This window comes from Pongo abelii, chromosome 11, assembly GCF_028885655.2.
Source record: "Pongo abelii isolate AG06213 chromosome 11, NHGRI_mPonAbe1-v2.0_pri, whole genome shotgun sequence".
NCBI lineage: Eukaryota > Metazoa > Chordata > Mammalia > Primates > Hominidae > Pongo > Pongo abelii.
Window position 1 is genome coordinate 17451046 of NC_071996.2, and position 17820 is coordinate 17468865.

At 40.1% G+C, this 17820-nt stretch overlaps 1 protein-coding gene across 7 annotated transcripts in view; it reads right to left on the bottom strand.

Moving 5' to 3' along the window:
- ARHGEF4 (Rho guanine nucleotide exchange factor 4) overlaps positions 1-17820 on the bottom strand; it is a 200668-nt gene that overhangs the window by 85445 nt on the left and 97403 nt on the right. For 2 of the 7 annotated variants that reach the window (XM_054549102.2, XM_054549101.2), the window contains exons 4-5: positions 14554-14622; positions 9784-9910 (exon numbers count right to left, since the gene is read on the bottom strand). The exons of 1 other annotated variant lie outside the window; for it this stretch is intronic. In XM_054549102.2, the coding sequence (XP_054405077.2) occupies positions 9784-9910; positions 14554-14622 (196 nt within the window). Of the gene's footprint in view, positions 1-9783; positions 9911-10073; positions 10407-12104; positions 12176-14553; positions 14623-17820 lie in introns of those variants that run through there. 4 more of the 7 variants (XM_054549106.2, XM_054549108.2, XM_054549107.2 and 1 more) reach the window with 4 other exon arrangements.

Sequence of the window (17820 nt, forward strand, 5' to 3'; positions counted from 1 at the left end):
TGTAGGGTTTTAACCAAGATCATTCCCCTCTCCCCCTTTACAGCTCAGTGAGGCAGAGACTCCACTCCAGACTACAGCCAACAACACAGGGCTCCTTCTCCCCACACCTCTCAGCCAGGGATCTTTTTTCCCTGGAAGAGGAGGACAGTGGTATTTCTCATCCTGCCCCCAGCCATCTGTTGCTGAGGCTCAGTCAGGAAGCCACCTGTTACTGGTGAGGGTGGTGAGCCGGGGTGACTTCCTTCTTTGGCAAGCTGAGAATACTGAGGCTTGGAGAGCCTTTCCCCCTGCTTCTAAGGTGGTGGTTCCATGCCAGGAGAGGCAAGCTGAGAGGACCTTAGGCTACTGCTCTCCCTCCCCAAGGGCTCCACAGAGCTTGCCATTGTCCCCACCCCAGAGCTCTGGCCCAGAGATTTTGCCTGGGGCAAGCAGGTTGTAAAACAGATAGCTCCTGATCTCTTCCTAAAGGAACTGGGCTCAGTTTGTAACAGAGCATGGAGAAGCTGAAACCTAAAGGTGCTTTCAAGGACAGTGGAGGTTGCAGTGAAGGGAATTAAGAGGAAATCTGTGGCTCTAATGGAGATATAGCCTGGACTGTAACCCCACTAGTTTGCATGAGAGAACAGAGAATAAGGTAGCTGGGAGGAGCCCTTCTAGGATCAGAAGAAATATCAAACACTGACCTCAGAAAGTGATCCTTTCTGAGGTGTGCCAGCATTTGATAGCTTGTAAAGCAATTTATGCCGCAGGACAATACTGAAAATAACAGCAATCAGCAACCAATGAGTGGAGCTTAACAGTGTGGTGTGGTCAGAGAAATATAGAAGAGAGCCCTAGTAAAGCCACTGCCATCCATGGGTGACTGTGGGCATACCCAGCTCTGTATCTCCTTTAGGAGCAACATCAGAAGCTTAACCCCACGGGAAGGGAAATAGACTTCACTAAAATAAAACAGTTCATGTAGTTAATAAATAAGCAAATAACAATAGCAAACCTAGTGGGGGAGTGGTTCTCAGAGTGGCTATAATATTATCTAAAATGTCCAGTTTCCAACCAAAAATTATGACATATGCAAAGGAACAGGGAAGTTTGACCCATACAATGGGGAAAAAAGCAGGCAATAGAAACTGCCTGTGAGAATGACTACATATCAGATTTATCAAGTCCAAAGTAGTAATTATAAATATGTTCACAGAACTAAAGGAAACATGATTAAAAGACAAAAGACATGGTGACAGTGTCTCATCAAACAGAGAATATCAGTGAACGCATTCAAATTTTTTAAAAAAGGAAATTCTGGAGTTGAAAAGTACAGTAACTGAAATAAAAAGTTCACGAGAACGGCTCAACAGCAGGTTTGAACAGAAGGAAGAAATAATTAGCAGACTTGAAGATAGATCAATAGAAATTACATAAGCCGAAGAACAGAGGGAAAACCATGAAAAAAAAATGAACAAGGCCTCAGAGAAGTGTAGGACACTATTAAGTGCACCAACATATGTGTAATGGGAATATCAGAGAGAGAGAAAGGGGAAGGGGAAAATATTCAAAGAAATAATGGCAGAAAACTTTCCAAATTTATTGAAAAACAATAACCTACACACCCAGGAAACTCAGTTATTTCCAAGTAAAATAATTCCAGAGATCCACAAACAGACACATCATAGTAAAAATGGTGAAAGTAAAAGACAAGGGGGAATATTCTAAAAGCCACAATAGCAGCAAACAACATATAACTCATCAAGCCTTCTTCGATATGATTAACAGTTGATTTCTTAGCAGAAACTCCAGAAGCCAGAAGACAGCGGGATAGTGTGTTAAATGTGCTAAAAGGATTTTTAAATATTTGTTATTATTTTTTTAATTATACTTTAAGTTCTAAGGTACATGTGCACAACGTGCAGGTTTGTTACATATGTATACATGTGCCACGTTGGTGTGCTGCACCCATTAACTCATCATTTACATTAGGTATTTCTCCTAATGCTATCCCTCCCCCTGCCACCCCATGGCAGGCCTCCCTGTGTGATGTTCCCCACCCTGTGTCCAAGTGTTCTCATTGTTCAGTTCCCACCTATGAGTGAGAACATGCAGTGTTTGGTTTTCTGTTCTTTTGATAGTTTGCTCAGAATGATGGTTTCCAGCTTCATCCATGACCCTGCAAAGTACAGGATCTCATCCTTTTTTATGGCTCCATAGTATTCCATGGTGTATATGTGCCACATTTTCTTAATCCAGTCTATTATTGACAGACATTTGGGTCGGTTCCAAGTCTTTGCTATTGTGAATAGTACTGCAATAAACATACATGTACATGTGTCTTTATAGCAGCATGATTTATAATCCTTTGGGTACATATCCAGTAATGGGATGGCTGGGTCAAATGGTATTTCTAGTTCTAGATCCTTGAGGAATCGTCACACTATCTTCCACAATGGTTGAACTAGTTTACACTCCCACCAACAGTGTAAGAGCATTCCTATTTCTCCACGTCCTTTCCAACACCTGTTGTTTCCTGACTTTTTAATGATCGCCATTCTAACTGGTGTGAGATGGTATCTCATTGTGGTTTTGATTTGCATTTCTCTGATGACCAGTGATGATGAACATTTTTTCATGTGTCTGTTGGCTGCATAAATGTCTTCTTTTGAGAAGTGTCTGTTCATATCCTTTGCCCACTTTTTGATGGGGTTGTTTTTTTTCTTGTAAATTTGTTTAAGTTCTTTGCAGATTCTGGATATTAGCCCTTTGTCAGATGAGTAGATTGCAAAAATTTTCTCCCATTCTGTAGGCTGCCTGTTCACTCTAATGGTAGTTTCTTTTGCTGTGCAGAAGCTCTTTAGTTTAATTAGATCCCATTTGTCTATTTTGGCTTTTGTTGCCATTACTTTTGGTGTTTTAGTCATGAAGTCCTTGCCCATGCTTATGTCCTGAATGGTATTGCTTAGGTTTTCTTCTAGGGCTTTTATGATTTTAGGTCTAACATTTAAGTTTTAGTCCACCTTGAATTAATTATTGTATAAGGTGTAAGGAAGGGATCCAGTGTCAGCTTTCTACATATGGCTAGCCAGTTTTCCCAACACCATTTATTAAATAGGGAATCCTTTCCCCATTTCTTGTTTTTGTCAGGTTTGTCAAAGATCAGATGGTTGTAGATGTGTGGTGTTATTTCTGAGGCCTCTGTTCTGTTCCATTGGTTTATATCTCTGTTTTGGTACCAGTACCATGCTGTTTTAGTTACTGTAGACTTGTAGTATACTTTGAGGTCAGGTAACATGATGCCTCCAGTTTTGTTCTTTTTGCTTAGGATTGTCTTGGCAATGGTGGGCTTTTTTTTGGTTCCATATGAACTTTAAAGTAATTTTTTCCAATTCTGTGAAGAAAGTCATTGGTAGCTTGATGGGGATGGCATTGAATCTATAAATTACCTTGGGCAGTATGGCCATTTTCATGATATTGATTCTTCCTATCCATGAGCATGGAATGTTCTTCCATTTGTTTTGTGTCCTCTTTTATTTCATTGAGCAGTGGTTTGTAGTTCTTCTTGAAGAGGTCCTTCACATCCCTTGTAAGTTGGATTCCTAGGTATTTTATTCTCTTTGTAACAATTGTGAATGGGAGTTCACTCATGATTTGGCTGTTTGTCTGTTATTGGTGTATAGGAATGCTTGTGATTTCTGCACATTGATTTTGTATCCTGAGACTTTGCTGAAGTTGCTTATCAGCTTAAGGAGATTTTGGGCTGAGACGATGGGGTTTTCTAGATATACAATCATGTCATCTGCAAACAGGGACAATTTGACTTCCTCTTTTCCTAACTGAATATCCTTTATTGCTTTCTCTTGCCTGATTGCCCTGGCCAGAACTTCCAACACTATGTTGAATAGGAGTGGTGAGAGAGGGCATCCCTATCTTGTGCCGGTTGTCAAAGGGAATGCTTCCAGTTTTTGCCCATTCAGTATGATATTGGCTGTGGGTTTGTCATAAATAACTCTTATTATTTTGAGATACGTTCCGTCAATACCTAGTTTATTGAGAGTTTTTAGCATGAAGGGCTGTTGAATTCTGTCGAAGTCCTGCTAAAAGGATTTTTTTTTTAAAGAAATCTTGGCAACTAAGAATCCTTTATGCAGAAAGCTAACCTTTCAAAAATGAAGACTAAATAAGGATTTTCCCAGATAAACAAAACTGAGAAAATTTGTTGCTAGTAGACCTAATTATAAGAAATACTAAAGGGCGTTGTTTAGACTGAAAGCAAGTGACCCCAGATGATAATGTAAATCCACATGAATACAAAAAGAGTACTAGAAAAGGTAATGATGTAATTATAAAAAACACTATTCTTATTTTCTCCTTTCTTCTCTTAACATGCAATTGTATAAAATAATGTGTATAATGTATTCTTGAGCATATAATATAGAAATGTAATATATGTCAATAACAGCATAAAGGAGGTAGATGAGAGAAAAGCTGTAATAGGCTAAGAAAATGGTGACACATGGTAGAGTAATCATTTTACTAATGCACTGCTGGCTTTATAACATTGATAAGTATAATATTGCATAACAATCATACCACACAAAAAAGGGAAGGGAATAGAGCTACAAAGGAGTAATAGTTCTATATATTACTGGAATTAAGCTAGTATAAATCTGAAGTTGATGCTGGTAAGTTATATATATACACGAAATGCTAAAGCTACGACTAAAAACAAACCTCAAAAAATATAGTGAAAGAATATTGATAAAATTAAAATACTACATTAGAAAATATTCACTCAGTGAAAAAGAAAACAGTAAAGAAGGAATAGAGCAATAAAAAGATGAGATAGGGAAAACAAGAAGTGAAGACATGCCATGAACTGTGCCCATAGAAGATGGCAAATTTAATCAATAAATGTTGTGTGTTCCAACTGCTCCACCGACCATCCATTCCTCTGTCTCTCTCCCTCTCCTTGGGCTTCCCTATGCATGAGACACAATATGGAAATTAGGCCAATTAATAACCCCGTAATGGCCTTTAAGTTTTCAAGTGAAAGGAAGAGTCACATATCTCTAACTTTAAATCAAAAGCTAGAAATGATTCAGCTTAGTAAGGAAGGCATGTCAAAGCCAAGATGGCCCAGAAGCTAGACCTCTCAAGCCAAACAGTTAGCCAAGTTCTGAAAGTGAAGAAGTTCTTGTAGGAAATGAAAAGTGCTACTCCAGTTAGCACATGAATAAGAAGGTGAAACAGCCTGATTGCAATAGGAAGAAAGTTTTGGTGGTCTAGACAGAAGATCAAATCAGCCACAACACTCCTTTAAGCCAAGGCCTAATCCAGAGCAAGGCCTTAACTCTTTTCAATTGTATGAAGGCTGAGAGAAGTGAGGAAGCTGTAAAAGAAAAGTCTAAACCTAGCAGAGGTTGGTTCCTGAGATTTAAGGAAAGAAGCCATCTCCATAGTACAGAAGTGCAAGGCAGTAGAAGTAATCCAATTGCTCATCAATGGATGAATAAATAAGCAAACTGTGGTGTATCCACACAATGGAATATTATTTGGCCATAGAAAGAAATGAAGTACTGAAGTACATGTGACATGTGGATGAACCTTGAAAACATTATTATAAGTGAAAGAAGCCAGTCACAAGACCAGTTCCTACATGATTCCATCCATATGCAAATCCAGGGTAGGGAATTTATAAAGACAGGAAGTAGATAAGTGGTTCCTTCGGGTGGTGGTGGGGGGTAATAGCTAAAGGTACAGAGCTTGTTATGAGGTGCTGACAATGTTCTAAAATGGACTGGTGATGACTGCACGTATCTGTGAGTATCCTGCCACCGAACTGTATGTGACTGTAGCTCAACAAAGCTGTTTAAAAAATAGAAAGCATCCTCTACTAGTACTAGAGACTGATGAAGGGTGTTAGCCACAAGATACAACAAAGTGGTATGAAGAAAGAGGTGACCTACAGCTTGTGAAATAACCATACTACCAGGTATTCCTGGTAAAACCCAGCCAACCCTTCCAAAGCCACAGGCACGAACTCTGGAGGCATCAGGGACTCTCAGAGTTGCACCTGGCCCTGCCGGCTCCACTGAGAGGGGCGGGTGTGGTGGGGGTTTATCTTGGACACCGACTTGCCAGGGAGAGGTGGCCTGCTCCCACATCAGGCTGATTTTCTTGGCCACCCTTCCAAACGTGGAGAAGAAATTCTAGTGAGGGGGAGGGGCTCCCTGCCAACACTGCTGACAGCTCCCCACAAGCCTTTAGGCGCTGACTCACAGCATTCATCACAAGAAAGCCTTGCCTTCCTCATCCTACTTCAGCTGTGTTTGAAGGATGTTAACAGGAACCCATAACAATCTCTGAAAGAATGTCACTTCCAGTGCTACTTAACACACCGCTGCTGGGGGAAGATTGCTGTCCACACAGAAGAGCAAATAAAGAAATTTCACCTATTAATAAAAAGCCTCAAAAGAGGCCATGTGCGGTGGCTCACGCCTGTAATTCCAGCACTTTGGGAAACCAAGGTGGATAGATCACCTGAGGTCAGGAGTTCGAGACCAGCCTGGCCAACATGGCAAAACCTCGTCTCTACTAAAAATACAACAATTAGCTGGGCATGGTGGTGGGCACCTGTAACCCCAGCTACTTGGGGGCTGAGGTAGGAGAATTGCTTGAACCCAGGAAGCGGAGGTTGCAGTAAGCCAAGATCGATCGCACCACTGTACTCCAGCCTGGGCAACAGAGCGAGACTCCATCAAAAAACAAACAGGCCAGGCATGGTGGCTCACGCCTGTAGTCCCAGCACTTTGGGAGGCCGAGACAGGCAGATCACGAGGTCAGGAGATTGAGACCATCCTGGCTAACACGGTGAAAACCTGTCTCTACTAAAAAATGGAAAAAATTAGCCAGGCGCGGTGGCGGCGCCTGTAGTCCCAGCTACTCGGGAGACTGAGGCAGGAGAATGGCGTGAACCCAGGAGGTGGAGCTTGCAGTGAGCTGAGATCGCACCACTGCACTCCAGCTTGGGTGACAGAGTGAGACTCTGTCTCAAAAAAAGAAAATAAATAAAATAAAATAAAATAAAATAAATAAATAAATAAAAAACAAACAAACAAAAAAACCTCAAAAGAAGAGCAGATGAATTTGGAAATGAACTGAAATTTGGAAATAACGAGAAAATTTTACAAAAATCCCAATTTCCTGTTCTTAATGGCTTCAAAAGTACATTGGAAAGATTGTTGCAGATTAAAAACATGATCACTGAATCACAAACTGCCAGTGAAGGCAGTGAACACAGGTGAGAAAAAAAAACAAAACAGGAAAACAAAGCAGAAGATGAAACAGAAATTCTCCCAGAACTGGGCAGAAAATGGATCAAATTTGAATGAGAATTCAAATGAGAATGATGAGAGGTTCCAGGGATAGAAACTAGAAATATAATCTCTATAAAGTAGAAATTCTACAAAGTCAGGAACAGATCAGTTGGAAGTGGAAGAAGTAATTAAGAAAAGAAAAGAAAGCTTTCCTAAGCTAAACTCCAGGATAGGCCAGGCTAGTCTCTCCCATTATCCTTACAAAATAGGAAAACAGGAGCTATCACTCCTTTTTTGAAGAAAAAGGAATCTGATTACTTTCTTGCAGAATTTCTGAGTAAAAAAGAAAAAAGGAACCTGAGATATAGGGAAATGGAGGGATGTGCCCAGTTTCTCACCCTAGGATGAAGTGTGGCTAGAGCCCTGACCTCTGACTTCCAGAGCAGTGCCCTTGGTATGCATACATGCTGGATGTCACTGGTGGCATGAAGGTTTTAAAATTTCTTCTGCAATGAACTCATCTGCCAATTATTTCAAGTGACACTGAAATAATAGGAAAATATGATTATGAAGCTCTGAATTGTAAGGAGGTACTGACTTGAAAGGCCAAAATCAGCTTTGAGGATTCTCTCTGGAAAAAGATTCCTCTCCCCGGTTACTGTCCCTTCCAGAAGACTCTAAATAACTCTATAACTTAATGAAGGGCTCATGCAAGAAATTGGGAAAGTTTCTTCAACAGTTGTCAAACACCTTTTCATAACTTTGCTTGTGAGTTTAAGATCACAACTGTATGTGGGAAAGAATAAAACTACTTCACAGTGCAGCCTAAATACATCCATCTGCTGATGGACAGCCACCACATCCACCAGCTAATATGAGCAGCCAGCTCCCTCAGGACCAGCACCTCGAATGTGGTGAGTCAGATTCAGAGCTCAACTCAGAGTCTGCATCAGAGCAGATTCCTTAGCAAGGCACATGCCAAACTCCAGCATTCGGGGCCAACTGCCATGCACTGTCATCCTCTGCCTCACCACACTGGCTTTCTATGGGTCTTTGGCACCGACAGGACCTGACTACCAACAGCCTCCACTGCCAGCCTGCTCCTCCCAAGCCTGGACAAAGCACGCATTTGACAGGTGTGGCTGTTTTGTTTTTCTAACTCTCAGGGCTTTACCCTTGTTTATCTTTCTTCAACACCAGATTTGGCCCCTCCCTCCAGCCATGAGCTTTTAGACTGTAAGGTCACCACCTAACACAATCTGCACCTGCTCAAGACCTGAGACCCCCACATCTGTCCTTCCACCAGAAGACAGATGTGCCTTGAGCCTCACTTAGTGTATCCAGCCCTGCTGGGTTGGGTGTGAGGAAGGTGGTTGTTCTACATAAAGAGGCCCCATCCTGGCTGTCACCTGCCGTCCAATTCCCTTCTAACACAGAAAGCCAGGCCTTTTATGGACAGATATGTGATGTGATGCTATTTGCTATAGTTTGGAGAAAGGGACTCATACAGGCTGCCATAAAACTCAAGGAAGAGGCCATTATTCCTCAGAAGGGAAAACACCCAAGTTCCATCAGCTGATTAGAGACAGCTCCCTACATGATTCTGTCTCCTTGAAGTTATATATCCTACTACGAGATGAAGGGACAGTCAGTAGTTCTGCTCAAAATTAACTAATGGAGCCAAGCTGGGGGACTCTAGGAATTCCTTTTTCTATTTTTTTTTTGAGACGGAGTATCACTCTGTCGCCCAGGGTAGAATGCAGTGGCACGATCTCAGCTCACTACAACCTCCGCCTCTCAGATTCAAGTGATTCTCCTGCCTCATCCCTCTGAGTAGCTGAGATTACAGGCATGCACCACCATACTGAGATAATTTTTTTTTTTTTTGAGACGGAGTTTTGCTCTTGTTGCCCAGGCTGGAGTGCAATGGCGTGATCTCGGCTCACCACAACCTCTGACTCCCAGGTTCAAGCGATTCTCCTGCCTCAGCCTCCCGAGTAGCTGAGATTACAGGCATGCGCCACCACACCCAGCTAATTTTGTATTTTTAGTAGAGATGGGGTTTCTCCATGCTGGTCAGGCTGGTCTCGAACTCCCGACCTCAGATGATCCGCCCACCTCAGCCTCCCAAAGTGCTGGGATTATAGCGTGAGCCACCGCACCCGGCCTGTATTTTTAGTAGAGATGGGGTTTCACCATGTTGCCCAGGCTGGTCTTGAGCTCCTGACCTCAAGTGATCCACCTGCTTCAGCCTTCCAAAGTGCTGGGATTACAGGCATGAGCCACTGTGCCCGGTCAATAATTCCCTTTCTTTGGGTAGTAGGCACTCCTCTCTAACTGAAGGAAGAGGACAATTGTTTATCTCTCTCACCTTCAAGCTACTTCTGCCAGGCAAGTGGATACAGCTGCCAATAGCACTTGCTTCTTGTCCTTCATGCCAGGATCCAGAGTACATAGCAAAAGAGAGAGCCGTGTAACTCACCAGTGCCTGGTGTGTGCTCTGGCCAGCCCATGTGGTTCAGTCCCGTTGGAGCACTCTGGGAGAGTGGATGGCTTCTTCTAGGGAGATTCAAAGACTCTGGAGAGGCAATGATCGTCTTTCTCCAGCACTGGAAGAGGAGGAAAGGGACAGAGGGCAAATGAAGAAAAGAAATGACACGCTGTCATTGCCACCCTGCAGTCTTTTGAATTGCTGAGGACTTTTCCTTGTGAACAGAGCATGCAACCAAAATATGCACAGCTCCAGGGGATGCCTTTCACATCAAAACTCACAAGAAAAACTTCACCTGGAGTCTTCAGTGGGCAACCTATCTGGCCACATGGATAGGCTGTCATTCCATGGATGAAGTCAGGACTGTGGAGAAGATCTTCAGACTCCCAACTCTCCTCGAACCGGTGAGCCACACAGTCTGATATTTCCCCAAAAGCAAGACTATTAGTTTTAGCTAAGGCATAGTCTTTTTGGAATGCTTCATTAAAATACAACTCACGAAATCCGTGACATCTCCTAATTATGAAACAGACACTGCCCTTCAGACAGTAAGGACCACTGTTGGCTGTGGCTTTGGGATGACCAGGGATATGAGCCTTTTCTGTATCATCCCACTCTCCAGAGATAAACCTGGCCCCTCTTGATTTTTTTTCTACCTTATGAAGTTATTGTATTAACTTAAAAATTGTGGTATGTATTCAAAGAAATGCTTGTTCCCTTACTTTTTGCTTTTGAATTCCTCACACTATTAAGCAAACAGTGCTTAGAAAATTCTTTTAGTGATTTCCAGAAACATCAATATACAAACAATGATAAAGATGGAGTTTCACACTTCATCCCATCCATTTGAACACAACTAAAAACCCTGGGGAGAGTGTATAGATCAGCCATCTAAGGACTCTAGAGGGAAACAGTAGCAGGTAGACTGGGGAAGGAAACCAGAATTCGAAGTAACACTGATCCTGTGGTGAGTTTCCTGTTTTGTTGTTCCTGTGGTTGCCCTGGTCTGACCTCAATACCAGCTTGAAACTGGGCATGGACATAAAGGACTCCAAAAGAAGCCCTCTCAGATCTGAAGAGAGGGAAAAGCGTCCTTAAGGGTGTGAGGGAATGAGGGATGTGTATTTGAGTGATGATTTCTCCCACCCTGTTCCCCTAGGCAATCTCATTATGGTAATGGCAGTGGTGGTCATGCAGACATCTAAAATTCTGAGGGACAGGAATCCTCTCTGACCAGAGGAACTGTGGTCCCAAGGGGATGGGAGAGAATCCCTGTTTCTTTTTTCTATCTCTGTCTCCCTGCCACTTGGTTTCAGAGGCAGACACAGTTGCAGGAAGTGTATGGCAGAGAGGGAAAATGAAAGCCCCAGCTTTCCATCAAGAAAACTAGGAAAGGAGGGCTCCTAGACACCAGCAGGTGCCTGGGAGAATGCCAAGAGGAAGGGTCTCAAGCAGAAGATCCCATAATGTTGTGTATGAGCTCCCGGACTTACCCACAAGCTGTATGAGTGGATGAGACCCTGAACAGCATATAAGAGTCTTTGAGAACTGAACCATGGGGTAGAACATATTTCAGGTCCCACAGGGGCCATTGGGTGATCCACATTATCCAAATGGCACTGCAAACATCTTAAAACCTGAACTGACATAAGAAACAGCCCCTGAAGGCCAGTAAGAACTTGCAGCCTGAACTTAACTGGGTCAACTGCTTAAAAAATTTAATAATCATTATTCTCCATAGGAACTAAACAAGGCCCAGAGTCTCATAACATAACATTTAAGATGCCCAGAATACAACAGAAAATTACCTGACACACAAAGAACTATGAAATCTCAATAACTTTTAAGGGAAAAGATAGTCAACAGTGACAACACCAAGATGACACAGTTGTTGGAATTATCAGAAAAAGACTTTAAAGCAGCTCTTATATCACCATGCTTTAAGAAGTAAGGGTGAACGCTTTTGACATAAATGAAAAATAATAGCAGATAGATAAAAAATAAAATGGATATGTTAGTAATGAAAAATATAACTAAAATAAAATCCAGTGGCAGAGTACAATTATAAAATGAGATGAAAAAGGAAAGGATCATAAGCATGTAAATAGGTCAACAGAAATTATCCAATTGAAGAACAGAGAGAAAAGGTTGGGGGGAAAAAATCCCAATAGAACTTCAGGGACCTGTGTGACAACAACAAAGGTCTAACACTCTGTCTTCAGAGTTCCAGAAGGAGAAGAGAGTGGAGTGCAGAGCAATATCAAGAATAATTTCTGAAAACATCCCAAATATGATTCAAAACATTGACTTACAGACACAAGAGCCCAGCAAACTGCAAGCTGAAAAATCCAAGGAAATCAATGCCCAGAGACATCATAAACTGCTGAAAATTAGAGACAATGAAAAATTCTTAAAGCAGCTAGAAATCACAATAGATCATACATAGGGGAACATTCATTTGCATGACTACAGATTTTTCATGGACGCCAGAAAGAAGTGGAATAATATTTGTAAAGTGCTAAATCACTGTCAACCTAAAAATTTATATCCAGCAAAAGTATATTCAGGAATGAAGGCAAAATAAGAACATTATCACATGGAGAAAAATTAAAAGAAGTCATAGCCAGTATACCTGTTCTAAAGAAATGTTAAAGGAAGATCTTTATACAAAAGGAAAATGATACCAGAGGGAAACTTTGAACTTCAGAAATGAAGGAAGAGCAACAGAAATAATAAATAGCTGGGTAAATATAACACGCCATTTTTCTCCTCTTAAGTTTTAAAAAACATTCGAGTTAAACACAAAATTATAATATTATCTAATGCAGTTTTCAGTGTATGCAGATTTAATATACATGACAACAACAACATAAAGGAGGAGGTTAAAGGAACTTATGGGATGGAAGATGTCCACATTCCTTCCACTCGAAGTGGGAAAATACTAATTCTAACTAGACGGAAATGTTAAGAATGTATATTAATTCCTAGAGTTACTAAAAAAAACTATACAAAGAAATATATTTAAAAGCTCAATGACTAAGTTAAAATGGAGAACTAAAAAATACCTAAATAATCCAAAAGGAAACAGAGCAATGAAAATCAGAGAACAGAAAATGAATGATAACATGGTAAACCTAAATCCAAACACATCAATAAATACATTAAGTTTGAATACTCAAAGCACATAATCAGAAAAACAAATATTAAAACAATTAAGGAAAGAACATCTAACAATATGCCATCTACAAGAAACCTACTTTCAAAATAATGATAAAGGCAGGTAGAAAGTAAAAGGGTGAAAAACGATGCCACACAAGTACTAATCAAAAAGCAAATGTGAATGGCTATATTAATATCAGACAAAACCAATTTCAGAGCAAGGAAAATTACCAGGGACACAGAAGAACATAACATCATAAGAGTGAATTCACCAAGAAGACATATAATCCTAGATGTCCATGCATCTAACCACAGACATTCAAAATATATGAAGCAAAAATTTAATTTAAAGGAAAACTAGAAAATTTGCAATGATTCATTTCTGACTGGCAACTTCAGCACTTTTATCACAGTAATCAATAGAATAGACAAAAACAAGGTAATAAACAAAAACAAGGTAATAGACAAAGTGAGCAACACCATCAACCAATTGGAACTAATTGACATTTGTAGAATAGCCATCCAACAATAGCAGAATACCCATTATTTTCAAGTGCACATGGAACATTCACCAAGAGAGGCTATATCCTTGGTGACAATCATAATAATGAAATAAAAAAAAGGTCTGAAAGTATGAAATCATACAAAGTATGTTTCTCTATCACAATGGAATTAAACTATAAATCAGTAATAGAAAGGTAATTCTATTATTTTTCTTAAAAACAAAATCCTAATCTATTTAGAAATTAACACACTTCCAAAATAAAAACTCCACCGTAGTTCCAGTGACTGCTTTGAAAACAGTGACCTAGTGCTCTGATTCACTCAACATATGTGCTATTATTCCTGCTGTTCTAACTCTTGCATGTTACACCATATTATTACTTGCTTCTTTTCATACTTTTTTCGGAATTATACCTGCAGTTTATCTTTTTGTGTTTACACAAAAATATGGTTTATGTATATCTGAGTTGTTGAAACTAGTAGAAACTACCAAACCAGCCAGGTGCGGAGGCTCATGCCTGTGATCCCAGCACTTTGGGAGGCCGAGGCGGGTGGATCACGAGATCAGGAGATTGAGACCATCCTGGCTAACACAGTGAAACCCTGTCTCTACTAAAAATACAAAAAATTAGCCAGGCGTGGTGGCAGGCTCCTGTAGTCCCAGCTACTCAGGAGGCTGAGGCAGGAGAATGGCATGAACCCGGGAGGCGGAGGTTGCAATGAGCCGATATCATGCCACTGCACTCCAGCCTGGGTGACAAAGCAAGACTCCGTCTCAAAAAAAAAAAAGAAAAAAAAAAAAAACTACCAAACCATATTTGACTCAACTAGTCAAATATACTCAACTAGTATATAATCTCTATTTTCTATTAAATTATCAGAAATTATCTCTAGGCCTCCAAACCTTTTACAATCAAAGAATCTTAGGCTTGGAATTCTCTCAAAATCTACTTTAATCCTGGTTAAAGGGAAACTGGACCCTGTACATGTATTCATGCAGGCCACATCACATTTTATTTTTTTAAATAGTCATTTAAGCTTGTGACTACAGTTGACTCTTGAACAACATGGGTTTGAACTGTATGGGTTTACTTATACCTGGATTTTCTTCCACCTCTGCCACTTCTGAGACAAGACCAACTGCTCCTCTCCTTCCTCCTCCTTAGCCTATGGAATGTGAAGATGATGAGGATGAAGACCTTTGTGACAACCCACTTCCAGTGAGTAAATAGTAAATATATTTTCTCTTCCTTCTGATTTTCTTAACATTTTCTTTCTCTAGCTTACTTTATTGCAACAATACTATATATACTACTTATAATATCTTACAACATACAAAATAAGTGTTAGACTGTTTATATTATCAACAAGGCTTCTGGTCAACAGTAGGCTATTAATAGTTAAATTTTTCAGGAGACAAAAATTGTACATGGAACTGAGTATGGTGGCTCACACCTGTAATCCTAGAACTTTTGGAGGCCGAGGCGGGCGGATCACCTGAGCTCAGGAGTTTGAGACCAGCCTGGTGAATATGGTAAAATCCTGTCTCTACTAAAAATACAAAAATTAGCCAGGCGTGGTAGCATGCACCCGTAATCCTAGCTACTCGGGAGGCTGAGGCAGAAGAATTGCTTGAACCCAGGAGGCAGAGGTTGTAGTGAGCCGAGATCACGCCACTGCACTCCAGCCTGGGGAACAGAGCAAGGCTCCATCTCAAAAAAAAAAAAAAATTATAAATGGATTTTCGGTTGTGTGGGTGGTTGGTACCCCTAACCCCTGCATGGTTTAAGGGCCAACTGAATATCCTTTTGACAAAACGTTTTCTCAGGTCATTTCTCATATGGGTTACTTAAACATTCTCTAAGTCTTCCCTTCTTGTTCTACAGCAAATTTATCATGCCATTTTTATGTTAAAAATCATAAAAGGCTGCCTGCTGCTTATAGAATAAAGTCAAGATCTATTGGCATGGAGCCCAGAGTTCTTCAAATACTGTTTTCTGACTACTGTAACAACTCTTGCCATCCATCTCTGTACCACCAGGCAGCTGCTCACTACTTCCTGATACTCCATGAATTTTCATACTACCATCCGAGGTCAGGAGATCGAGACCATCCTGGCTAACATGATGAAATCACGTCTCTACTAAAAATACAAAAAATTAGTCGGGCATGGTGGCAGGCACCTGTAGTCCCAGCTATTCAGGAGGCTGAGGCAGGAGAATGGCGTGAACCTGGGAGGCAGAGGTTGCAGTGATGTTGCTATCCCCTCTATTTGAACTACGCTTCCCTGCTGAAACTTTATCCATTCTTAGGAAAGTGTCTCCTTTTATGCAAAATCTTTCCTTATGTTCCATCTACACAGAATTACCCACCTCCTCCTGTCTGTTAACAGTATTTTGTTGATATCACTGTAGCACCTGTATTGTTGTATAATTACTATACAAATCTTAGTACCTGGAAGTGGGATACAGCTATAACAAACACCTACAAATTTGGAAGTGACTTTGGAATTGGGCAGTAGGCAGAGGCTGGAAGAAAAGAAATAAAAAGAATACACACTAGAAAGGAAGAAATACCCCCTGCCCCCCATTTTAAGGTGATATGGTTGCTTACATAGATAGTTTCCAGTAATCTATAAAAAACAGCTACCTTTGAACTAACAAATGAATTCAGCAGAGTCACAGGATACAATATCAACACATAAAAATCAATCACATTTCCATATACTAAAAATCAACTTGTGGAAAATGAAATTTAAAACACAATATTTGTAATAGTTCCTAGGAAAATTAAATACAAAATTATACATTTTAAAAATGCAGAGGATCTGTATGCAGAAAATTACAAAATTCTGACAAAAGAAGTTAAAGAAAACCTAAATAAATGAAAAGATATACCTGTATTCTTGTGTTGGGAGACAAAACATAATGAAGATGACAGTTTTCCATAAATTAATTTATAGATTTTCTGCAGTCTCATCAGATTCTCAGCAAAGCATTTGTAGACAAGACAAACTTATTTTCATATTTATTATTGGAAGGAACTAGCCATGGAACGCGTAAAACAATGTTGAAAAAAGAAATATAGTGGAAGGACTCCATCTAATCAACATGAAGGCTCAATACACAGCTATGAAGATCAAGACAGTGTGGCACTGGTGGAAGCATAGACACACGGATCAACAGTACCAAACAGAGAGCCTAGAAACAGGCATAAGTATATCCAACTGATTTCTGGCAAAGGTGCAAAAGTAATTCAATGAGGAATAATAACTCTTTTCAACAAGTGGTCCAACAGTATCCACAGGCAAAAAAGAAAAAAAGAAAAGAAGAAAAGAAACTTCACCTAAATCCCACAACTTATGCAGCCATAAGAAAGAATGAGATCATTTCCTTTTGCAGCAACATGGTTGCAACTGGAGGCCATTATCCTAGGGAAACTGACACAGGAACAGACAACCAAATACCACATGTTCTCACTCATAAGTGGGAGCTAAACACTGAGTACATATGGACACGAAGAAGACAACAACAGATTCTGGGGCCTACTTGAGGGTGGAGAGCAGGAGGAGGGTGAGGACTGAAAAACTACCCATCCGGTACTATACTTATTACCTTGGTGACAAAATAATCTGTACACCAAACCCTTGCAACACGCAATTTACCTATATAACAAACTTGCACATGTACCCCTGAACCTAAAATGAAAGTCAAAAAATGTAACTGGAAATCAATCACAAACTTAAATGTGAAAAGCACAATGATGAAACTTCAGAAAAAAACAAGAAAATCTTTGAGACTTAGGGGTCACTGAAGAGTTTTTAGACATGATGCCAAAAGCACATTCATAAATGGAAAAAATTGATTAAGTAGACTTCAACATTTTAAAATTTGTTCTGTGAAGACCCTGGTAAGAAGATGAAAAAACAAGCTACAGACTAGGTGATAATGTTTGTAAACCACAAATTCAACAAAGGACTAATATCTGGAATATGAATATATATAATACACAGACACATATACACTCTGTCTCTCAAAGATCAACATTAAAAAAATGCCTTGCCTTACCTCTCAATTGTTTGAGGGGAAAAAAGGAAATGGCTATCCAGTTAGAAAATGGATAAAAGAATAGAAAAGACATTTCACCTAAACTGTTGTACCAATGGCAAATATACACACGAAAATATTTTCTACATTATTGTGCCTTAGAACCCAACCATTTCCAAAATGAGTTATCACTACACCACTATTAGTATTATGGTAAAAATTTAAAATAGCAAAAAATCAAATGCTGATAAGAATGCTGAGAAACTGGATCATGCAAACATTACTGGTGGGAATGTAAAATGGTACAGCCCTCTCGAAA